The sequence below is a fragment of the Miniopterus schreibersii genome, assembly GCF_964146895.1.
Source record: "Miniopterus schreibersii genome assembly, chromosome: 9".
Taxonomy (NCBI): domain Eukaryota; kingdom Metazoa; phylum Chordata; class Mammalia; order Chiroptera; family Miniopteridae; genus Miniopterus; species Miniopterus schreibersii.
In genome coordinates, this window is record NC_138118.1 from 2,959,190 (window position 1) to 2,981,966 (window position 22,777).

General features: G+C 60.0%; 2 protein-coding genes across 5 annotated transcripts; one reads left to right on the plus strand and one right to left on the minus strand.

The window, feature by feature from the left end:
- Positions 1-45: 45 nt before the first annotated feature.
- Positions 46-16,183, minus strand: SLC4A2 (solute carrier family 4 member 2). 2 transcript variants are annotated; one of them, XM_081147464.1, is made up of 23 exons: positions 16,002-16,183; positions 13,683-13,796; positions 11,747-11,900; positions 11,361-11,602; positions 11,164-11,282; positions 9,471-9,703; positions 8,927-9,069; positions 7,350-7,530; positions 5,767-5,902; positions 5,518-5,683; positions 5,301-5,415; positions 4,982-5,166; positions 4,657-4,882; positions 4,319-4,534; positions 4,091-4,239; positions 3,797-3,991; positions 2,655-2,924; positions 2,447-2,536; positions 1,669-1,835; positions 1,039-1,292; positions 773-942; positions 373-546; positions 46-282 (listed from the first exon to the last, which is right to left on the minus strand). In XM_081147464.1, exons 2-23 carry the CDS (start codon positions 13,731-13,733, stop codon positions 202-204), a joined length of 3,717 nt encoding a protein of 1,238 aa, XP_081003590.1. In that variant the 5' UTR covers positions 13,734-13,796; positions 16,002-16,183; the 3' UTR covers positions 46-201. The 2 variants fall into 2 exon arrangements, with proteins under 2 accessions (XP_081003590.1, XP_081003591.1); XM_081147465.1 differs by lacking the exons at positions 13,683-13,796; positions 16,002-16,183 and adding an exon at positions 13,004-13,097.
- A 1,714-nt stretch (positions 16,184-17,897) lies between these two features.
- On the plus strand, positions 17,898-22,735 carry CDK5 (cyclin dependent kinase 5). Of its 3 annotated transcripts, XM_081146804.1 has the most exons (12): positions 17,904-18,043; positions 18,682-18,770; positions 18,863-18,930; positions 19,049-19,109; positions 19,208-19,264; positions 19,921-20,016; positions 20,140-20,214; positions 20,372-20,468; positions 20,636-20,705; positions 21,272-21,332; positions 21,438-21,518; positions 21,611-22,735. In XM_081146804.1, the coding sequence occupies exons 1-12, from the start codon at positions 18,007-18,009 to the stop codon at positions 21,695-21,697; spliced, it is 879 nt and encodes a 292-aa protein (XP_081002930.1). In that variant the 5' UTR covers positions 17,904-18,006; the 3' UTR covers positions 21,698-22,735. The 3 variants fall into 3 exon arrangements, with proteins under 3 accessions (XP_081002931.1, XP_081002930.1, XP_081002932.1); XM_081146805.1 differs by lacking the exon at positions 19,208-19,264 and having other exon boundaries at positions 17,898-18,043; positions 19,936-20,016; XM_081146806.1 differs by lacking the exon at positions 19,921-20,016.
- Positions 22,736-22,777: the final 42 nt, after the last annotated feature.

Sequence of the window (22,777 nt, forward strand, 5' to 3'; positions counted from 1 at the left end):
CACCTCTTTTTCATCCATGCTCCCCATAGAGACAGAAGGCTGGAGATAGGTGGGGGCCGAAGCACTTTACTGCAGGGGTAGGGGAGTAGGGAACTTTAAATTATTCACTTAAATAAAAATGAGGAGGCTAGGGGATGGGAGCGCACCCCAGCCCGTTCCCTCTGTCCATCGTCCGTCCCTCGCTGTCCATCCCAGCAGTGGCTACACAGGCATGGGCATCTCGTTGTACTCATCCACACCCTCCCGCTCATCGAACACGGGCTCTGCCTCGTTGGCGTCCAGCTGTGGGGGAGGACCGGGTCAGGAGGGCTGACCCCAACCCTGCCAAGGCTGGGACCATAGAGGGGCTGGGGGGGGGGGGGGGGGACTTACGCATTTCATCTCTCGCTCGGTGAAGATGCGGGTGAGCACCACCATGCGCAGCGGCACGGTGAGGATGAGAATGAAGGGGAAGGCCAGGGAGGCCGCCGTGGACATGACGGCCCAGAGCAGGGCCAGGCAGAGCAGCTGCAGGGCTGTGAACAGGTGCATGCGCAGGGTCCGGACCTGGGGGTGAGGAGGGCGGGGTGAGGGGCGAGTCCAGCTTCTCCCTAGCCACCAAGGGCCCTGGTCCCTGGTGGGACGTCGGGATGGCTGACCCCTCTCCCCTCCACGGGGGTGAGGCCAGCAGTGCCTTCTTGAGTGCACACCGATCCCGGTCTGCACAGTCCGAATGGTGACCCACCCAGCCCCAGAGGGGGCAGGCACAGGGCCCTTCCAAATGGGGTCTCACCTTCTTCACGTAGGTGACGTCTGGGTGGTGTTTGGGTGGCATGAGCAGCAGGTGCAGCCGCTCATAGAACTGGATCCCATTAAGGGAGGTAACACCCATGTACAGGAAAATCCCGAAGAGCACGGCCAGGGGTATCTGCCGGAGCAGGTCCCCGATAACCATGGAGAGGCCTGGGAGGAGGGGGAGAAACAGTTGTCCCCAGGGCTCCCCACCCTCAGTGGACCCAAGGCCCCTCCAGGACGGGCGGGATCAAGAGGTGAACATACCCACAAGCAGGGCAACTAACAGCCCTGTCACCCGCTGCTCCTTGACCTCCTGGATCTTGGGCTTGTCCCCGGGTGCCACAGCCTTGCTCATGACGGTGAGCGCGTTGGCGTGAGTGACGGAGCGGACGGTGGCAGCAGCCAACCAGGGCAAGCCAAAGAGGGCACAGATGCCGCCCATGGCCACGATGAGCAGCAGGTCCAGGTGGAAGCCGGAGCCCTTCTGTAGCATGCGCTCCTTCTTGGAGATGATCAGCCTGAGCGGGACAGGCGCGCACTGAGGCCCGGAGCCAGCTCAGCGGACAACCAGGTCTTTCCACAGAGCCCAATTGGTTGCCTCTGTTTTTGGAACCTGGTGGTCCCTGCCCATTCCGTCCAAATGAGAGTTCCGTCCTGGAGCTGGGCCCATTCTGCACTGCCCCCTGCCCTCTAGGACAGCTCCCAGCCTGACCTGGGCCCATCCCAGCAAATATCAGCGGGATCTTCTGCCGTCTACAAAATAAACTCAAGTGGCCAGCTTGGCATCCTGGGCTCCCCTCACCCAATGCAGCCCCTGCCCGGGGCTCTGGCCCATCCACGCACCACCAGATGGTTCCCATCTGCACAGCACCCGCCTCAGCTAGGACCACTCACGTGGTGATCTGTGTCTCCATGAAGATGAGAATGAAGACCAGGATAGCGGGCAGCAGGCTGGCCACCATCATCCACACGGGGAAGGAGCTGTTCTCACCCAGGGGGTTGATGACCCAGCCCCGCTTTTGGGGGGCTGTCACTGAGAATCCATCTGGCACACTCAGCTTCTGCAGGGCAGAAGGGGGGCCGGTGAGCCTTGGAGGGAGAGCCCTGAGGGCATGCAGTGGAAAAGGCCCATGATGCCCGGCCAGTGTGGCTCAGTGGTTGAGTGTTGAACCATGAACTAAGAGGTCACCGGTTTGACTCGCAGTCAGGGCACATGCCTGGGTTGCAGGCTCAATGCCAAGTAGGGGGTGTGCAGGAGGCAGCCAATGGATGTTTCTCTCTCATCGCCGTTTCTATCTATCTCCCCCTCTCCCTTCCTCTCTGAAGTCACTAAAAAAAAAAGAAAAGAAGAGCCTGGCCAGGTGTGGCTCAATGGCTGAGTGTTGACTTATGATCCAGGAGATCACGGTTCTATTCCCGGTCAGGGCACATGCCCGGGGTTGTGGGCTCGATCCCCAGTCAGGGGCGTGCAGGAGGCAGCCGATCAATGACGACTCTCTCATCATTGATGTTTCTCTCTCTCCCTCTCCCTCCCTCTCTCTGAAATCAATAAAGACATATTAAAAAAAGAAAAGGCCTGTGTCTGCCCAGTTAAGGGGCGGCTCTGAGGGTGGGGACTGCAGAGCCCAGTGCCAGGCAGCATGTTCTCACTGCTGCATGTGCTCTTCCTTACCTGGGTGTAGGTGTCCTCGATACTGTAATCCACAAGCACCATGATGAGGATCGCGATGGGCACCCCAAAGTCCCCAATCACCCGCCGCACCTGTGGGCAAGCACTATGCTCAGACCAGAGGCCCCCGTCCCGCTCCAGACAGGCCTGACTCCACATCACCCCCTCATGCCTCCAGCTCCCGCTTCCCTCGGGCCTCCAGCCCACACACCCGGCCAGGGAAGAACCGGCTGTTCTTGAATTTGCGCAGGAAGAAGGCGATGAAGAAGGTGCCGGCCATGAGCACCAGCGACAGCAGGGCTGTGTTGGGCTGGCCCTGGGGCCTCCTCTGCCCAGGGGGCCCGGTCGAGCTCCCATTCCCTGGCCCCAGCGTGGCTCCTGCCCCAGCCCACGTGGTATTGTCGCCAATGTCTGCCTCTCCACTGTCTGCTTCGGAGCTGTTGGAGACCGAACAGCCATGGAGGGGGTGTTCCTGGAAGATCTGGGCAGGGGACAAAGGACTCTGTCAGTAAAACCGAGGAGATTTCCGGGCTCACCTGTGTGCTGAACGAGACAAGTGGGGCAGGGATGGCCAGCCTGCCCGCAAGGAGCTTGTCCTGTTGATTAAAAAAATAACCCAGCCCTGGCCGGTTTTGCTCAGTAGTTAGAGCATTGTTGGCCTGCGGACCAAAGAGTCGCGGGTTCGATTCCGGGTTAAGGGCACATACCTTGGTTGCAGGCTTGATCCCCGGCCCCAGTTGGAGCGCATGCGGGAGGCAACCAATAGATGTCTCTCTTACATCGATGTTTCCCTCTCTCTCCCTTCCTGCCCTCCTTCCTCCCCCCCTCCACTCTCTCTAAAAGAAAAAACACACAAAACAATGGAAAAATATCCTCCGGTGAGAATTAACCGAAAAAAAAAAAAAAAAAAGAAAACCCAGAAGACCAGCTATGAGCACAGGGCAACTGAGGATTAAGAGAGGGGCTGCTCTAACTCAGGAAGGCAGCTGGGGCGTGTGGCTCCGCCCAGGCCTGGAGGAGCACAGAGCACAAAGCCCGTCACAGGCATGGGTCTGAAGTGCTGTCCTCTCGGGGGCTTCTCCTTTCTCCATTTCTGGACTGTTTGCCACTTTAACAAAGGTGTATTACCTTTGCTATTAAAAATATGTTTTTAAGATCAATCTCAAGCCCTGGTGTGTGTCGATGACCTGGTGGGACTTGGGGGGAGGCAGGAGGAAAAACCAGCGCGCACTCTGTGGGCTCCGTGGACTGTGGCCAGGGGATCTCAGAGCCAGCCTGGCCTCACACCCAGGAGAGAGAACAGGAGGGGCATAGCCCCCGCCCCGCTCCCTCTAGTCCCAAAGCGTTGCCCACCTTAATCAACTTGTAGAAGGTCTCGTAGATGAAGATGAGGGAGATGAGGAAGGCAAAGATCTCCTGGGTGAAACGGGAGACAAAACGCACCAGGAAGCTCCCCTCCAGGGCCACCATGAGCAGGGCCAGCAGCACCAGCCAGAAGCCAATCCACACGCGGCCCACCAGGTACTCCAGGTTGTTGCTCTTACAGAACTGAGGGGCAGGGATGGGACAGGTCCAGTCAGGTCAGAGCCCGGGTGGGTGTGTTCTGGACAAAGGAGGGGCAGCCCCAAGTAGCCTGCGGACCCTCACCGAGAAGAAGGCCTCCTCGAAGACCAGCAGGGGCCCGGAGAAGCCGATCACCAGCAGCGGCTGGGCGCCCAGCAGGCAGAAGATCACGCCCTGGAGCGCCGTGGACATGATCAGCTCCGACACCCCGATCAGGTCCTGCGTCTTCTCTCCTGGGGTGGCAGGAACCGGCTCAGGAGCTGGCAGCTGGGGCCTGTGTGCAACCCACCCCCACCGGAAGCCCCTCCTTACCCAGCAGCCCTCCGAAGGTGATGGCAGGAGACAGGGCTGCAAAGTAGATGAAGATGACCGCGGCCAGGCACTGGGGGTCGAGCGCATCCCGGAAATCACTCAGGTAGTGGGGATAGCGGCGCCGCACGTCTCGGATGAGCCCCCCAAAGGGACGGCCTGTCCGCCGAAGGGGATCGTCTTCCACTGTGCCTGTCGCCTCTACCATCTGCAGGAGCGCTGCAACCCAGGCCTCCATCAGGGCGCTTGCGGCAGGACTCCCCCCGCCCACCCGCTCTCCTCCGCAGATGCAGACCACCCAGCCCCTTCCCCAGCCAGCCCTGGCCAGCACTGGCCCGTACCCTTATCTTGGGCTGACTTGGGCTCCAGCCCAGCCCCTGGGGGCAGGAGGCGGCCCTGCTCCTCCCGCTTCTTGAGCATCTGGCGCTGGAAGTGAGCAACGGACCGAAGCAGCTCCTCGCCCTGCACTTCCGAGGGCGGCAGCACCACACTGCAGTCCAGGAAGGCGTTGATGGCGGTCAGGAGGTCCTCCCGCTCGTCTGCCAGGTAGGCTGCCTCATGGAATTGCTGCCGAAGCAGGACCGGGGCCGGTGAGGGCACAGAACAGGGACCAGGGACCGGGGACCAGGGGCCTGGGGCGGGGCGGGGCTCTGGGCCCGGGCTGACCTTGTCGGACATGAGGGTGGAGATGGAGCGGCCGATCTCGTGGTAGTCCATGTTGGCGCTGCTCGGCCCCAGCAGCAGGAAGAGGAAACGCACAGGCACGGGCACCTCCAGGACCGCGTCCAGCTCCACCGCCTCCCGCAGCCGCACGAAGGCCATGGTGGGCCGGGAGAGGAACTCCACGCAGCCTGGGGGTACGGGGCTGTCATCACAGGCAAGGGCAGGGCGCAGGCCACAGGCCACCTCCCAGCCCCAAGCCCAGGGACAGCAACGAGGCAGGCTGGCGACCAGGACCCTGGCCCCCAGGACTTGCCCCACATACCCACGAGGACCACCGTAGCCTCGGCGTTCTCGGGGATCTTCTCCAGCAGCTTCAGCTCGTGCTTGGACTTAGAGCGAGTGATGCCGGCCGTCGGGGCTGGAGGCGGAAGCTCACGCTGGGGATGTAGGAGAACGGAGCTCAGCCCAGCCTGCTTGCAGCCCTGCAGCCACCTGTGGTGGCCAGACCCGACCCAGGCAGGGCCATCTTCTCCCCTCACCTCTCGCTCCACCTCCAACCTGGTCTCCGGGACACCTCCAATGAGAGGCTCGGTGACATGGGGGTCGCTCTCGGCCCCCTGGCCATGGTGATGCCCCAGCAGGGAGCCCAGGGATCCGGCCGAGATATTTCGGGGGAAGGAGAATTCCTTCTCGTCACTTGGGTGGCTGGTGGGGCAAAGGGCAGTAAGGTAAGAAGGGTGATGACGGGCTAGGGACAGGTGGCAGGTTGTGGCCAGTAGGGGCCTCACCTGTGTTTCAGGAGCAGGGCCCGCAGCACGTTGGCTCTGTCCTCCGCCTTGATCTGGTCAGAGATGACCATCTGCTCCACCACCTGGTGGGCCACCCCAGGCAGGGTCTGCTGGTCCAGGTCCAAGAGCACGGCCCCTGGAAGAAGGATGGCTTAGGGGGACCCTCATTCCCAGGCAACAAAGAGCAGGGAATAGGGTGCAGCCAGGTGAGCCTGGTTCAGGGGACAGTGAGCTGGGCTTGAGACCCAAGTCCCATGGCCTCTCTGACCTGATCCTTCCTGTCCCCTCTCCTCCCAGGGATGTTATGGGGCTCAGCAGAGGCCTTGGAACTCCAGCTATCAGAGTGGGCACATGGGCCGGAAACTGCCCAGATGCCCCTTCCAGGAAGCAGGCCGCCTCCGCCAGGGCCCCAGGCCACCCACTTGGGCTGTGAGAAAGTTCCTCCTTCGGGGAGCCGCACACTGCCTACTGACATCCATTCTAGGGTCCTAGCCCTGCCCTCAGGAGCATGACAGAGCTGCTCTGGCCTTGTCCGCTTGGCAGCCTTGAACCACCTGAAGATGCCCCCTCCACCCATCTCCTCAACATCCCCACATCCAGCAGCTGCTCACAAGACACATTCTGTACCTCTCCCCACAGGTCAGTACTCTCAGCTGCCATTTCATACAGCAGTGAAAGTCCTTTTAAAAGTCACCAGGTCATTTTCCAGTCAAGGTCAACTTTCAGAACACAGAGCTAAAGAACAAACAGAACCAAAAGCCCCTGTGCAGCCAAAATGAAGACCACAACGCCTGGCGATAAAGCCCCCACACCGTGGCACCTTCACCAAAGCGCTCAAGCCTCCCTCAGAGCCAACTGACTCCTAGTTTGGAAGCAATTCTGAGGGCAGGTTTCTCAGTCCTCAGCAGCTTAGAAAGGGGCCTCCTGACAGCACCTGGGAGTGAGTCTCCCAGCAAAGAGGAGGAAACAAGTAAGAAGCAGACACAGGGGACAAAGAGCTCGAGAGGCCTGCATCTGCGGTCATTCGGGGAGGTTTGCACAGTCCTACAGGCTAGACCACTTCAGAAAGCTTCCCATCAAACCTGTCTAAAAACCATGTCAGCATCCAAAACATAGCAGCTTCCGTTATTTGAAAATGTCACTTAGACAAGCTGTTGGATGAGTGAGAGCAGTGACAATCCCACCCTGCAATGGCCCAGTGAGAGAGGAGACCCCGAGGAATGGCAGGCGGTGCAACATCACAAGGGGAGGCTTCCTCTGGGCTCTGGTGACACTGATCAGTGTTGCTCAAGACAAATGTGGGGCCCTGGCTGGGTAGCTCAGCTGGTTAGAACATTGTCCTGAGATGCCGAAGTTGTGGGTTTGATCCCCAGTCAGGGCACATACAAGAATCAACCAATGATGCATAAATGAGTGAACAACAAATCAATGTCTCTCTCTCTCTCTCTCTCTCTCAGTCCCTTCCTCTTTCTCTAAAATCAATAAAAAATTTAAAAAAGACAAACGTGGGGGCCATTTGGTCCTCAAGAGAACTGGCTCAGGGGAAGGGTATGTCCTGGGTGGAGGATGGGGGGGCAGGGTACCATGGGCCAGGGTCCGGCGGAGCTCCAGGAGGCTGCGGAAGGACAGGGAAGCCACGTGGGGCTTCCCCCAGCGCTCAGTCTCCTCTTCCACGTCCTCTTCGAATTTGATCCAGCGGGCAGTCTCCCTCCACTGCGGCTCCTGGTTTTTGTCCAGCAGCAACTCATTCAGCTCCACAAACACCTTGGGGTGAGATGAGAGGGCACAGCAGGGTCAGAGCCGTCGGGGGTCCCCAGGGACTGCTCTCAGACCGGCAGTGCCAAGGTGGGGCTGTGAGACTCTGGACAGCACAGGGCATTGGCACGGAGTCTCGGTGAGTTCCGATCCAATCTCAGACTTCATTTACCTCATCTGTAAAATGGGAGCAATACCATCCACCTCGAAGGGCCCTTAGGGGGATTAAAAGAAAAAGCACATGCCCTGGCCAGTGTGGCTCAGTTGGTTGGGAATCATCCAAAAGGTTATTGGTTCGGTTCCCGTTCAGGGCACACACCTGGGTTTCCGGCTTGATCCCCGGTTAGGAGCATGCAGGAGGCAGTTGATCGGTGTTTGCTCACACATCGATGTTTCTCTCTCTCTCTCCCCCCCTCCCTTCCTCTCTCTAAAAAAAAAAAAAAATCAACAAAAATAGTTTCTAAAAAAAACACACAAAACACGGAGCACAGTACACGACTCACGGTAAGGGCTCGGTAGACAGTCACCACACACACAACTCTGTGTGATGCCATCTATGTGCCATCAAGAACTGGCAGCCTGGCCGGGCGTGGCTCAGCGGTTGAGCATCGACCTAGGATCCAGGCGATCAGGGTTCGAGTCCCAGTCAGGGCACATGCCCAGGTTGCGGGCTCGATCCCCAGTCGGGTGTGCAGGAGGCAGCCGATCAATGACTCTCTCATCATTGATGTTTCTATCTCTCTCTCTCTCCCTCTCCTTTCCTCTCTCTGAAATCAATAGACATATTTTAAAAAAAAAAATAGAACTGGCAAAACTCGCCGAGAACAACAGAAAAGCCGTCGCCTCTGAGGGTACCACCTCCGCGGAGGCGTGAAGGACCCGTCCATGTGCAGGAAACGGCCCACATCTCGTGGGGTGAGCCCTCTGCGTACATGTGCACAAAGCCATCGAGCACTTAGCCCGAGCGCACTTTACTGTATGTCTATTTAGACCTCAATAAAACGGTTTAAAAAAATCCACTGGAAGGGTCAGGGTTCAGGGCCAGAGCCTGGAGTCTACGAGGGGCAGCATCACCAAGTCGCTGAGTGGCCTTGGCCAGGCGCTGCCCCTGATTTATGGCCGACGCCACCTGGGCCACCACCTTCACAGGTGGGTGGTGGGAGGACTGAATGAGTCAGAGGCAAATGGATTCGGGAAAATGAAGTTCAAGGCTCCCCAGAGCTGCCTCTCGTCCAAAAAGAGTCCACGGCCAGAAAATGGCCGGGACAGAAATCGTCAGCGTGGAAGAAAATGTTCACAACCAGGGCTGGTGCCCCGGGGGCTGGGGGAGATCACTGCTGGTCCGAGAGGCGGGGAGGGGGCTGTGGGAAAGGGGAGGAAGCAAGTGAAGCAGAGAGAACCTTACCTCGTGGGGCTTGTGCGGGGCCCGGGGCCGGCCCCGCGGGGTGGGGCCCGGATCGCGTCCTTCCCGGCCACTCTGCCCAGACGCTTTGGCGTTCTTCCGTACCAAGTGCCGCCGAACCCCAGGAACATCCTCAAACCGGTGACCTTGGGGGGCAGAAGGGCAAGATCAGGCTCCCCCTTTCTCTTAACCCTGTTCCCACGAGCACTGAGCTTGGCCCGGGCCCAGCACTCACTCTTTTTTTTTTGTTTGTTAACCCTCACCAGAGGGTATTTCTTCCATTGAATTTTAGAAAGTGGAAGGAGGGGAAAAGAGAGAGGAGGGGGGGAGAGGGGGAGGGGGAGAGAGAGAGAGAGAGAGAGAAACATCAATGTGAGAGAGACACATCGATTGGTCACCTCCCCCATTCAACCCAACCGGACAGAGGCTGGGGATCGAACCTGCAACCCAGGTATGTGCCCTTGACTGGGAATCGAGCCCTTCACACTTTGGCGCTGGGGTCAATGCTCTAACCACTGAGTCACACCGGCCAGGGCCCAGCACTCACTTTTCATGAGATCTAGGTCAGCCGTGGCCAGCGTCTGGGCCTCACTCTCGTCCGTGGGGACCCGGGGCAGCAGTGCCTGCTCGGCCCCGGTCATGCTTCCGATGCGCCTCCTCTCCTGCAGGTTGTAGCTGCGGTGCCCAGGCTGCGCTTTGGTCAGGGGGCGCCCAGGGGCACCGCCATCATCACCTCCTGCTGTGCCGCTGGCCACTGCCACCACCTCTTCCACCATGGCTCTGGATAGACAGAGCAGCCATGAGCCAGAGAAGGTGGGCACCCTGCCCTCAGCAAGGAGCCACACAGGACCCCACCCTCCGAGCACCCCACTCTAGGGAGTGCAGCTGTGAAAGACGGAGGATTCTGGGAGCGGACCACAGCATTTAAATGCGGCCCTCCCCGCCACTGGGTATGTCCCGAACAATCACATCAGCCACCTCGGAACAAACTCCTTCGCAGTAAAACTGAGCGGGGGCGACTAATGTGGTGTGGGGAGGGGGAAGTCTGGAGATGGCACTCAGAACAGTGCTGGTCCCCTCCTCCCCTCCCAGGCACATCCTTAACTGTCAACCCAAGAGGGTCAAAGGGTCCCACATTTCTGACTAAATGGGGTAAGGTACATGTAATTGAGCTTTGAGACAACAGACAGTCCCCTGCAGTCATGAAGAAGATAAGACTTCTTATCCCGTACAGGTTCCAAATTCTGTCCTCCAAATCAGATGTCTCCTTCCTCTCTGCCATTGCCAGTGTGCCCTGATCCCCGCCACACCATTCTAAACCACTGTCCTGGTATTTAGCACCCACCCCACCACGTCAGGCCTGTGACCAGAACCCCCTACCACCAGGCTTTCTCTGCCTATGCCCACCCTCAGTGCCCTAGGCTCTGCTTCCACCCTTGCTCACAATCTGACCCACTTCTGCAATGCCAGGCTTCCTCTGAGGTTCCCCACCTCCTACTGGCCATCCGCTGCCCATGGGCCAGTGCCCGCAGTGCAGACCCAGCTGGGGATCCAGCGCCACCCACACAGCGAGCCTGTGCACACCCTGGAGGGGCACCGTGCCCTTCACTTCCCTGCAGTCCTTCACACTGCCTGGCACCCAGAAAATAACCTATCAAGGTCCATGATAGTAAAGACCTTGAGAACTAGTTCAAAGTGATTTCCTCCAGGCAGCTTTCTCTGGCTGACACCCCCAAACTCCAAGCACCTTCGGGTGCTGACTCCGTGCCTGAACCGGCCATCTGGCATAGTAACTTGTTCTGGTGCCATTTCCTGAGACGACAACGGGGGTGGACTGGCAGCTCCCCAAGTGCAAGTGGGGGGGCTCCTACTCTCTCACACCCTGAGGGCCTCAAGGGGTGCCTGGAGGTCACCGGACCAGGCCCTGACACAGAGCTTGAAGAAGCCTGGGGCAAGAGGATGGCGGGGGCGGGGGGCCCAGCTTACACTGCACCTCTGTTCCATGCCAGGCTAAACCACTCCTAAACCTTAACTCACACCACCGCTTAATCCCCACAAACACCTTTCGGGAAAGGTTCTATTATTCTTGGTTTACAGGCTTAGGGAGGTTACTTGCCCAAATAGCTAGGGAGCAGCAGGAATGAGATTTGACCCCGAGTCTGATGATCCCGAGGCTCTGCTTCTTTTCCCAATCACCTCGCTGACAACAGCAAGGAAGGTCTCTGTCTGGGGACACTTACCCAGTCTGGGCCCCTTTGGTGGCCCGAGGAGCTGCCTCCTGATGGGGCGGTGGCGGAGGGGGAGAGGGACTGGTCCTCTCTGCCTTCCGGTCAGTGCCTTCATCTTCCTGGAGAAAGAACTGGAAAAGGGACACATGTAGGCAGGTGAGGCCAGGCCAGGGATCCCCGTCATCCCCAGGAGCCCTGCCCCCACTCACCTGCACGGAAGACGGTACAGGGGCAGGGGTCGGCTGGGTCAGTGCCCGGGCACCCTCAGCCTCACTGGCCTCATCTTCATCTTCTTCTCCCTCCTCAATGGTAGGGGTCTCCCCAGTGGGTGAGGCTCCGGGGCGCCTTCGAGGCTTCCGTCCAGGGCCCTGGGGTGTCTTGCGGCGGCGGGTGTCCGGAGGCAGGTGGGTGGACAGTGGGTGATGGATGTGATGGGAGGACTGGCGGTGGTCTGCAGGGAGAAGGTGACCTGGTTGCTGGCAGGCACACCTTCGCTCCAGGGCCATCCTGGCCCCAGCCGAGGACCCTCCCACTAGGCCCCTCGTCCCTTCCTTTGTGGGCAGTCAGGCCAGAGCCTCCAGGGTACCCCCCTCACATTCAAAGTCTTCCTCCCCATAGCAGCGGCCTGGCTCCTCCCCGGCCTCCAGAAGGATCTCCTCAAACCGCTCCACGCCCAGGGTGCGGTGAAGCTCATCTTCCTCCTGCTCGGGGAACCCAGGCGCAGGGGGGCCTGCGCTCTCTGGCTCTGGCTGTGAGGCAGAAGGGATGGAAAGAAGACACAGGGGCTCAGCAGAAGCTCACCCTGAAACCCCACCCTGCCCAGCGCTGGAGGTCTAGTACCCCCCCCCAAGCCTGTCCCATCAAATGCTGGGGACTCAGACCTGCCCCCTAGCAGCCTGTGCCCTAGATCCAGATTATCTGGACCCTGGCTGTGCCCATCCAGTTAGGGCAGGTGGAAAGGGTGTGCTCCGGAGGTCTCAACAGAAATCCTGTGTGTGCAGCCCCCTGGCACGGTGTGTAAGCCTGGCGGCTCCCGGCTGCTCACATGGGCGATGTGAATACAACTCCCTCTGGTTTGGAGGCAACAGCGGAGCCTGGAAAGTAACTTCTGGAGGCGGCCAAGCTAACTGACCTGGACTTGGGTGTGAGTCAAACTGAAACCCAGGCCCTGGACAGGAATACAGCTTCATCTTGTCAGGGGAGCCCCCCCATGCACCACAGCCGCACCCCCTGGGGTCCCTGCGCGCTCCGGGCCCCGCCCCTCACCCCACCCCCACTCCCCCCACCTGAGTCATACTGCAGGAGAGGAGCCCGGGCGCAGCCGAGCAGCGAGCAGCGGGGCTGCGGTGGCGTTTTTGGAGAGCGCAGCCCAACTGACCGCCGGCTGTCTAGCCCGCGGCCTTGGTCCAGCCCCCCACCCACCCCCTGCCGGTCTCGGCTCCCAGCGCGCGCCAAATATTTGCTCAAGAGCTTCTGGACCTGAAGGGCATCAGGATCTCAAAGGGCGGGGTATGGCGGGGTACGGAGCCCCCTCCGTAGTGGTGCGGGAGCGCCGGCGAGGAAGAGCGAGGGGAGGCGGCTGGGAAGAAGGGCGGGTCTTGAGGGGACTCCAAGGTGGGGATGGGAGCGCTGGGGTGGCAGGGACGCTGAGCTCCAGCAGAGGGCGGGGTCTGGGGCTGCTTCTCCCCAGCCCATCTCCACAGCTCCAGCCCGGCAACCCCCAAGCGCTTGCCCCCCGCCCCCCCGAACTAGCACGCTGCGGAGAGGAAGGCAGGGGGAGGTGCTGAAGCAGCAGAGAGAGCGCGTGGGGAGCCAGCCGGGGTGAGGGAGGGGGGTCGACAATCCCTCGCACCTGAGGGCGCAGGAGGAAGTCCATGGCCGGCAGGGGTGAACTTGGGAAGGAGGGGGGAAGGGACCAGCCCGCGCCCCTTCTTAGTCACGTGCCCGCCGGGCCAAAGTGACCAATACGGGCTGATTATGGCACTCAAGGTTAATCATTAAACTTCCCAGGAAAATCGGGAGGGGGCCACGTGGGGTAGGAACCACGTGGGGGGCTGGGAGGGGCCTGGGTGGCAGGTGGGTGGGGGCGGGGCCAGGGGCGGTCACTGCTGGGGAGCTCCGCCCAGGACCTCTGCGCACAGGCCGCCGCCGGCTCCAAGACCCTGCGCAGGGGTGGGCATCCCTGGGTGGGAGACCCCCCAAAGTTTCTCTCTCACTTACGCTACCATCCAGGTCTTCTGTAAACAGCCTCAACTCCCTCCCCAGGGCTGGAGGCCGACTGACCACACCCCCTGCCCCCCACCCAATACCCATCTCAGACGCCTAGCGTCCCCTCGGGAATCCATCACCGGTTCCCCTCGCTCCCACGCCTCTGCACACGCACACGCACACACACACATGCACACACGCACATGCACACGCACACACGCACATGCACACGCAAACACACGCACGCAGAGGGAATCCTCAGGAGGAACACCTGTGGCTGGAGGAGGGACCGTGGGGTGGCCAACTCCGCCGGCAATACTCACAGTTCGGAAAGAATCTGCGCCCGAGGCGGGGCGCCTGGGGGCGCTGCTCATGGCCAAATCTTAGCCCTTTTCACTGTCGCTGCGGCTTTCAGGGCAACAAGGTGGCGGCATAACCTGGTCGGGGGAGAGGACCGAGCACCTCGTGAGAGCAGGGCCAGGCCGGCGGAGTCAGCCCGCGCATGGCGCAGCCCTCGGCCCAGCCCAGGGGCGGGCAGGATGCGGGGCTTCCCGCGGGCCGGCCGCGAGGAGTCTCCCGGGTCACTAAGGGCCTCAGAGTGGCCCTTAGGGGCAGCGAGAGCAAAGAGAAGAGTTATTTATAGGAAGCAAGGAGAAGAGCAAAGACAAAGGCAGGCGAGGACTGGGGCCAGGAAGGGCCAAAGGACCAAGGAGGCGTTAGGGGTAGAAAGCAGAAGGTGGGAGAGGCTGGAAAAAAAAAAAAAAAAAGCGGGAGTGGGGGGAGTGAGAAAGGAGTCAAGGCCCAGACCTGGAGAGAAAGCAGCAGAGATGGGGAGGTGTGTGTGTGGGGGGGTGAGATAGAGGAGGGAGGGAGGGAAAGGACAGGCTGAGCCAGAAACAGGAGCAGTGACCTAGTGATGGCATGCGGAGGTGGGCTGAGACCGGGGAGGGGTGTGCTGTGGGGAGCGAGATACCCCACGGAGCAGGAACGTGGGGAGGAAAGGAGAGAGAGAACTCTGGAGAGAGTCCAAAAGGGCAGCAAGGGGGTCAGGAGACAGCCCAGGGCAGGGAAGGGGAGCATGACTGTGCCCCCTCCCCTGATGAAAGCCAGGCAGGGAGGGAGGGGTGCAGGCTGGGGGGGGGCAGGCAGGAGCCCAACTCCACTCACTCAGTGGGAGGGAGGGAGGGAGGACAGTGGCACAGACCTGGCAGTTTTATAATGGGGGAGGGTGGGCACAGAAACCCTGAGGTTCTGCCTTGAGGGGCAGTCCTGATCCCATCCCTCCCCTGGGACCAGGAAAATCTGAGTGACAGAGCTGACGCCCAAACCCTCCTGACTATGACTATAGGGGTGTCTGGGGAGAACACTGTGTGTGGTGGGGGAGGAGAGAGCTGCAATTAGGGAACCTGACCAGTGCAAATCGGGGTACCCATTCACAGTGAGGCTTTCTGAAGGTAAAAGTGCTGAAACTCCCCACTGTGTTGTTTGGGAGCTCAGGGTTGCCCAACTTAGGGCTACCTCGGGGGTAAGACGGGCCAGTGGAGGATCAAACAATATAGGTACGGGGTGGTCAGTCCAGGATGGGGAGCCTGAAGCGATACATTCCTGGCAAGCACTCCCAACTCAGCTGACGGTTCTCTTCACCTCCCCCAGCAGGCCTTTAGCCAGGACACGTCTGGTGTGGGGGGAGAGAAGCAGGGGGGTGGGCTGGGAAGCCTGTGTAGTAGGCTGAGCACCTGCAGGTGCCCCACTCTCACCTCCAGGCTGTGCCCTCAAAATGCTCCTCCATCTTCCCTCCCCCTTTAACCCCCCCTGCCCCCTCCCCCGACATCCTAGAACACAAAGCAGCTTCTGTCCAGAGCACCAGTGCCGATAATCCGGGGTGGGGACACATTCCGGGGACCAGCCCCGACCGGCCCGAAGGATTAGCATCTTTCCCCCTGCCCAGGGGATTAGCACTCCGGACCCCCACTTGGGCCTTAACCAAGCGAATTCGCACATTCCACAGCTCTTCGAGGTGGGGTTGGTTGGGGTGGGGGGAGGAAGGGTAAAGCTAAAGTGGACCCTGAATTTCAGGCAGCACCGCCCCCCCACCCACTCAGCGCGGAGCTCCCCACCCAGAAAAGCCAGCCCCCCAGGAGTCTCGGGGCTCGCCTTTGCCATCCCCACCCAACTGCTCCCTCTTCTACCTGACCCCTTGTCCTTACCTGACCCGCCACCCCCCACCCCTTCTCGGCTCTTCCTCCCAACCCAGAGGTTGGGGGAGAAGGCCCCGGGCAACCCCCAGGCTGGGTGCCCTGCACAGGCCTGAAGGATAGAATAGGGGGTCGCAAGGAAGAGGTGTCGTTTGGAGCCCGCCCAGGAGCTGGGAGGGTCGGCGGCGCCTCCCTGAGACTACCCCGCCCGGGTGGCACGGGGCGCGGCGCGCTCGCCTTAGGGAAGAAGCGGACCCGGGACCTCCTTCCGACGCGCACTCCCCTCGCCTCCCCATCATTCTCCCCAGACCTCGCTTCCCCGCGCCCCAGTCTCCGCCCTTTCCTCCACTTCCACTCCCTCCCGGCTCCGAGTCCCGAGTCCCCCCCTCCTTTCTCCACCCTTCCTCCGCGGCCCTGGCCCTCCCCCGCCGCCACCTCTCCGCTCACCCGCTTGCTCTGGACTTCGTGCCCTGGGGGTCTTGGGGGTCTCTCCCCCTGCTCCGGCGCCTTCGCGCGCTCCCGACGACTCCCCGGTGCCCACCTCGGGGCTCGCCCCCGCTGCTCCCAACTTCTCCCAACTCAACTTTCCCCCGCGCTGCGGGCAGGCCAGCCCCCTGCGTGCGCGCCCCCCGGCGCACCGTGCGCGGCCCCGGCGCATCGGAAGGGGAGGTGGGGAGGCTGGGAGCCCGGGCCCAGACCCGCGAGCGGAAGCTCGCTCCCAGGCACCGCCAGGCACCCGCGCCCCGCGTCCCGGAGGCGGCCCCCACTCTCAGGCGAGGCCGCCGCCCCGGGCTTCCCCGCACGGGGCTCGGGCGCCCCGGGGACGCCGTCTCTTGGCCCCATGTAGGCACCTCTGGGTGGAAAGGAGCCCGTCTCACGCTGGGAATGTTCCAGGCAGGAAAACGGAGGCACGATGATTAGGAAATTCGGGACGGAGAAGTAGAAATAGAAATGCATCGGGGTTAAGAGTCTCTCCCGCCCGCCGCCCCTCCCCCTCCAGTAATCCCATGGACCTCCTGGAAAGCCCCTGTCTTGCCTGGGAAAGGGCGGGGCGGGGGGGCGAGAGGGGTGTTGCGGGCTGGAGGTTGGATGCCCATCACCCCGAGCTGACCTCAGCTTTCCAAATGTGGGGGGACTTCTGCCAGGGAGAGAGTCCCTGCGAAGTCCTCCTTCCTTGAACCCAATTCGTAGTCATCACCTGTCATTTAATAATCTATGCACTTCTGGTTTTCTCAACTAAATTATCAATTCTTCCAAATAAGGAATATACTTTTCGCTTCTTTTCTATAGTCTGCCACTGGGTGAAGCACAGCATCGTGAAGGTAGAAAACGTTCAGATATAAACAAGTTAATTAGCAAGTGTTTATAGCACCAACTCGGGTTCCTGCGCCGAGCGCTGTTGTGGACCCTTTTCTTCCAGTTCACAGCGCTCAGAAATGCAATCATGAGACAATTAGAGAGCAGCGCAATAAAATCTATAATCACCTCCTTAAGGGACGAGGGCAAGGATCTGTCTGTGCTTCTGTCTGTGGAGGGCAGTAACCAACCTGCCAGCCCTTGGCCACACCCTGGCTGACTCTTGGGCTCGGACTCTGGAGAGTGGCATGGGGTTGTGGGGCAGGGGAACGACTCCCAGTGCCCCAGCCAGTTTGCCCGGGGATGTCAGAGTGAAGCGAGCGACTGGAGTCGGATGGGCTCCAAGCCCACAGATGGGGTCCAGAGAAAAGAAATGGTCTCTGGCGCGTATGTTACATCCAGTTTCAAACGGAGCACACCTGCCTCCCTGCCCAGCCTTATGGTCAGCTGGTCCCCGTAAAAGTCATTATCTGTAAGAGACGGCTCAGTCATTGCCCAGTCAACGCCGGGGTCACCAGGTGGCCTGGGGAGAGGTGGAAACCCGTGCAGAGATTGTCACGAGGGCTTTGGGACCTCCACACCACCATCAACCCGGGCAGAGCTGGGCCACCTGCGTCCGGGAAGTAGGCCGCCAAACCCCAAACCGCAGAGAGTGCCCACGCCCACCCCCGCCCTGCTGCGCTCGGGAATGTGCAGTCCCGGGGAGGCCTTTTTCAAAAGAAGGCAGTGGCCACGGAAAGAAACAAGAGCGGAGCACACTGGGAGCCGCGGCGCTACGCTGGGGCGCCCGGAAAGCGGACACGTGGTGCTTCCTGGGACTTGAAGTCCAGGGTTTGCCTCGGCGGTGGAACCGGAGTCCCGGGAAGCGAGTGCGGCAGAGAGCCTGAGCGCAGCCTGCTGGGAGTTGTAGTCCTCTTGTTGTCTGAGGCCCCGGGCATTACTGGGAAACTTGGCCGTCTTAGGACTACAAGCTCCAGAAGCTCATGCGCAGGCAGGAGGGCGGGGCGGGGCTGGAGGCTGGGGTGCCGCCTCCTCTGCATCTCCGGTGCCAGAGTATTAGAACCGAGGGCCCGAAAGGGTCCCCGCGGCTGCCGCGATGCAGAAATACGAGAAACTGGAGAAGATTGGGGAAGGTAATGGGACCACGAGATGTTCTTTGCAAGATCATCTTCTGCGTTCCTTGCATCTCTGGCTCCTCTCCCATCAGCCATGCCCACAGACTCCGACCTCAGCCCTGGCTGCTGCCTCGGCCCTGAGCACAACATTCCGTGCAGACACCCATCCTCCCGTTAGCGTTTCCCGCAGATGCCACCTCCCAGCCTTAGCACTCCCTGTAGGCCCGACCTCCCGACCTCAGCACTTCCTGCATTTCCCACCCCCAGCCTCAGCACCACTTGCAGAATCCCACCCTCCCCCCAGCCTCCGTTCTGGCAGCAGACCTCCAGTCTCAGCATTCCTGCCAGCCTTCATTCCTCTCCCAGACCCCTGCTCGCTATTTCCGGCCCCTCTCCAAGCACCGCCTTCATTGTAGACCTCCTTGCCTGGCAGCCACAGCCTCTCCCTGCTGCAAAGCCCCTTGAGCCTCTGCAGGCCCCTTCTCTGCCACGTCCCCACTCACAAAGCTCTGCCACGCCCGGCCTTCACCCTGATTCTCCACCCTTACTCCAGGCATCAAAAATAACACACTCCCATGATGCCTCCTCTCCCCCGAGGGACTTAGGTTGGAGAAGGGTGCCCCATCCTTTCCCTCACCCCAACCTCCTTCTTCTAGGCACCTACGGAACAGTGTTCAAGGCCAAAAACCGGGAGACTCATGAGATCGTGGCCCTGAAACGGGTGAGGCTGGATGATGATGATGAGGTAAGACTGGGGCGTCTGGGCCAGGGAGGTGGCTGAGGGCCCAGGCTGGATGGTCTGTGACTGTTGCCTGCCCGGCCCCCTCCCCTGTGTAGGGAGTGCCGAGTTCTGCCCTTCGGGAAATCTGCCTGCTCAAAGAGCTGAAGCACAAGAACATTGTCAGGTGTGTAGACCGCAGGCCAGTGGGAGGAGGTGGGGGCTTCAGAGATGGACTGGGCTGCTAGTGGGATATTCGGAGCACACTTGTGGACCTGCCTGGCTGAGCCCTCCCCTCTCCCTAGGCTTCATGACGTCCTGCATAGCGACAAGAAGCTGACTTTGGTTTTTGAGTTCTGTGACCAGGTGAAAGGGGGCCTTGGGGGACAGCAGTCTTGGGAGGGTATAGGAGCCCAGGTTGAGGTTAAACTCTGTCCTGTTCCCCCACCTCCACCCCTTTTTAGGACCTTAAGAAATATTTTGACAGCTGCAATGGTGACCTAGATCCTGAAATTGTGAAGGTGAGAGGACTGGTGTTCTGGGGACTCATGGAGGCTGAGGTTGGAGGATATGTTCAGTGTCCTACTCTTTGAGCACCAAGTTCGGGCCCTGAACAGGGATGCTGTGGGTGTCAGGGACTGAGAGGATCTGTTTCTGCTCTCCAGGAGCATTTTCCCATGATCCCTCTGACCTGACAGTAATGCTCTGGTCTCGGTGATATGATTTACACTTGAGAGATGAGATTCAGAGAGATACGTTATTCATTCAACAAACACTCACTGAATGCTTTGCTGTACGCCAGGCACTGTTCTAGGCCCAGGACCAAGTGACTTGTCCCAGTTTGCAAGAGAAACAAATGCTGAATAATAATATAGCACGTATATGTATATGCGGACAGGTAGGGGAGAGGTCAGCATTGGCTGGGAAGGCAGAAAGGCCCACTAGCTATAAGTTCCAGAAAGGTGGGTACCAGGGCCCCCATTCACTGTTCACTTCTAATACCTGGCATAATGCAAAGTAAGTCCTTGGTAATAAAGGAATGGCATGTCACTCAACTTGGTGCTGAAAGACGGGTGGGTGCGAAGCAAAGCAAAGGTGCAGAGGTGAGTGTGAGCCATTGCTAGTCACAGCTTCCTGTCCGGAGGGTCTGATGCCCTCTTCCATGCCCCTCCCCCAGTCATTCCTCTTCCAGCTGCTGAAAGGCCTGGGATTTTGTCACAGCCGAAACGTGCTGCACAGGGACCTGAAGCCCCAGAACCTGCTCATAAACAGGGTACCTCTCAGGGAGAAGGTGGGAGATGGGGGAGGCTGGAGCCAAGGGCTGAGCGATGAGGCAGCCGGGCTGGGAGGTGGGAGCACGGAGCTGGCCTTGACACTGTTCCTCTGTCTCCCTCAGAATGGGGAGCTGAAACTGGCTGATTTCGGGCTGGCTCGAGCCTTTGGGATCCCTGTTCGCTGTTACTCCGCTGAGGTGAGCTGGCGGGGTGGGATGTCAGGGTGAGGGAGGGCTTCCCCAGTGAACACCTCTCAGCTCCTACTCCAGGACCCAGAACATTATTTTCTCCTCTCTGAGCCTACTCCTCCCAGCCCTCTAAGTGGGGGGTCCCTGTGGGTGGGGTCTTTTCCAGGTGGTCACGCTGTGGTACCGCCCACCGGATGTCCTCTTTGGGGCCAAGCTGTACTCCACGTCCATTGACATGTGGTCAGCCGGCTGCATTTTTGCAGGTGACATGCTGGGGGTCTGCAGAGGCACTTTCCCTCCCCTTTGAGCTGACAAATAGGGCTTGGAGGGTCCCCTCTGGGGCAAGAAGCAGGGCCCTTGGGGAAGGGGTGTCACGGGAGTGAGGGGTTCTTCATATGTCAGCTCCTCTCACCTCTCCTCTTTCTCCCAGAGCTGGCCAATGCAGGGCGGCCTCTCTTCCCTGGCAACGATGTAGATGACCAGTTGAAGAGGATCTTCCGATATCCTTCCATTCCCCTTTGCCTCAAGCCCTCTGGGAGGGGAGCAAGGAGCCTTGGAGCTCCGAGTGCAGGGATTGAGGGTGGCGATGGGCTGGGCCAGCATGGGAGGGCCTGTGGGTTCTGATGGTCAGGGAACAGAGGGCAGAGGGTGATGGACACCCCTGGTTGTCACAGTGTAGCTGCATGCAAGCCAGCTGGAGAGAGTGACATGTAGACAAAGAGGGATCCCTGGGGGAAGAAGCCAGGAGGATGCTCCTCCAGCTTCAAGGTGACTCCTTAGCACCAAGGAGCCAGAAGGATCAGCAGGAGAATCTGCAGGAGTCAGGGAAGTCTGACCACAGACATCAGGGTTCAGGTCACAGCAGTTACTGTGTCTCTGTAGTGCCTGGCCCACGGTAAACACCACACCGGTGGGACTGAAAATGAGTCGCATGTGGTGGGGCCTCTTCTGCGGTGAGTTTGGGAGTAAAGTGAGGAGGGCAGGGGTGAGTCTGAGGCATCCGTCTTTGGAGAAGAGCCTCTCATCCTGCCCCGTTGCACTGAGTGGTCCTTGACTCCCTGGACACACTTCTGGGGACACCGACTGAGGAGCAGTGGCCCGCCATGACCAAGCTGCCAGACTATAAGGTGTGATGGGGATGAAGGGTCATGGTTCATCAGTGGTCCCTCATTTCTCAGCCCAAGCAGACTCCATGCCCTACACCCCTGGTCTGACTCTCCCTGTCCCCCCAGCCCTACCCGATGTACCCAGCCACAACATCCTTGGTGAACGTCGTACCCAAACTCAACGCCACAGGCAGGGACCTGCTGCAGGTGACCAAGGGCAGAGGGACTGGGGGAGGTTCGGGGCTCTAGGTAGCTGACCCTGCCTGACCCGGCCACACCTTCCTTCCTCCTGCCTCTAGAACCTCCTGAAGTGCAACCCCGTCCAGCGCATCTCGGCAGAGGAGGCCCTGCAGCACCCCTACTTCTCTGACTTCTGCCCCCCCTAGGCTCTCGGACCCTGGCTGCCAGGCTGGGGCCTGGTCTATTTCAGCCCCCTCCCGGGAGGGGAAAAAAAAAGCAAGGACGCACCATGTGCTGAGCCCCAGCTGTGCTGGGCCCACCAGGGTGGAGGAGCCCTCCCCTGGGTTCTCTCTCCCTCCACAGACTTTATTTAATTTCATAAATTGGCTCCTTTCCCACAGTCTGGCTGGTGTGGTGGTGGGTGGCTCTGAGAGAGGGTGGGCTTGGCCAGGGGCCCCTGCTCTGCTTCACCACTCTGCACCCCTGCTTCCAGCTGGAACACAGCCCAGCTGTCCCGTCCCGCTGTACTTCTTTAAGTGGCCTGAGGCTGGAGGCTGGAGGCTGTGACTCTCACCCCTGTGGCTGGACTCTGGGTAGTGCTGTGCCCACACCTGTCTGTGCTCAGGCACTTGTGCACACCCTGTTTTCTGCCTGGGAGGGCCTTAGATGGTCCTGAGGGATTAGGCAGCCAGTGCCTGTCCCTTCCCTCTTCATCCCCACCCCCATACCTAGGCCTGCAGGCTGAGACAGGAGACACCCACAGATGTGGTTAGATCAGGAACACCTCTCCCTGCTCCTTTATTTGTCAGTTTTCTAATATTTGGGGTGCAGAGAAGGAGAACAGGAAAGTGAGCTGGGGCTGGGGACTGGGTGTGTCCTTACTAGCACATGTGGGAAGGGAGGGCCCTCTCACCATCTCAAGCTGGGGCCTCTGCTGTTGTAGGGAGGTTGGGGAAGCAAGAGCTGTTCTCATGGAGACAGAGCACGCTTGGTCCCAAATGTGAGAAAAATAGCCATGATCTAAGGCAGGACAACAGGTTTGTTCATGGAGGTGGAAGAGTCCCTCTGTCTTCTCCTTGCCTGCTCCCCAACTTCTTGCCAGGCTCTGAGTCAGAGCCTCCTCCCAGCCATTCCCTTATAGTCCCCCAGACGGGACTGTCCTGCCACTGACTCCTCTCTGCCCGCACACCTGGCTTCGGGCTCCGTTTTCTGAGATGTCAGGCTGATAAACTCATTCCCACTGAGGTGCAAGTGACTGATGCCTGCTTATTGCTCTTCTCTCCCAG

Bases quoted from the DNA above. Each gene is read 5' to 3' on its own strand.
- SLC4A2 (XM_081147464.1), bottom strand. From the start codon at position 13,733: ATGAGCAGCGCCCCCAGGCGCCCCGCCTCGGGCGCAGATTCTTTCCGA. The intron at 5,684-5,766 runs GTGAGGCCCCTA...TTGCCCCACCAG, and splicing joins GCCCTGCTCCTGAAACACAG to CCACCCAAGTGACGAGAAGG. The intron at 1,836-2,446 runs GTAAGGAAGAGC...TCTGCCCTGCAG, and splicing joins TCGAGGACACCTACACCCAG to AAGCTGAGTGTGCCAGATGG.
- CDK5 (XM_081146804.1), top strand. From the start codon at position 18,007: ATGCAGAAATACGAGAAACTGGAGAAGATTGGGGAAG. The intron at 20,215-20,371 runs GTGAGCTGGCGG...GGTCTTTTCCAG, and splicing joins TTCGCTGTTACTCCGCTGAG to GTGGTCACGCTGTGGTACCG. The intron at 20,469-20,635 runs GTGACATGCTGG...TCTTTCTCCCAG, and splicing joins AGCCGGCTGCATTTTTGCAG to AGCTGGCCAATGCAGGGCGG.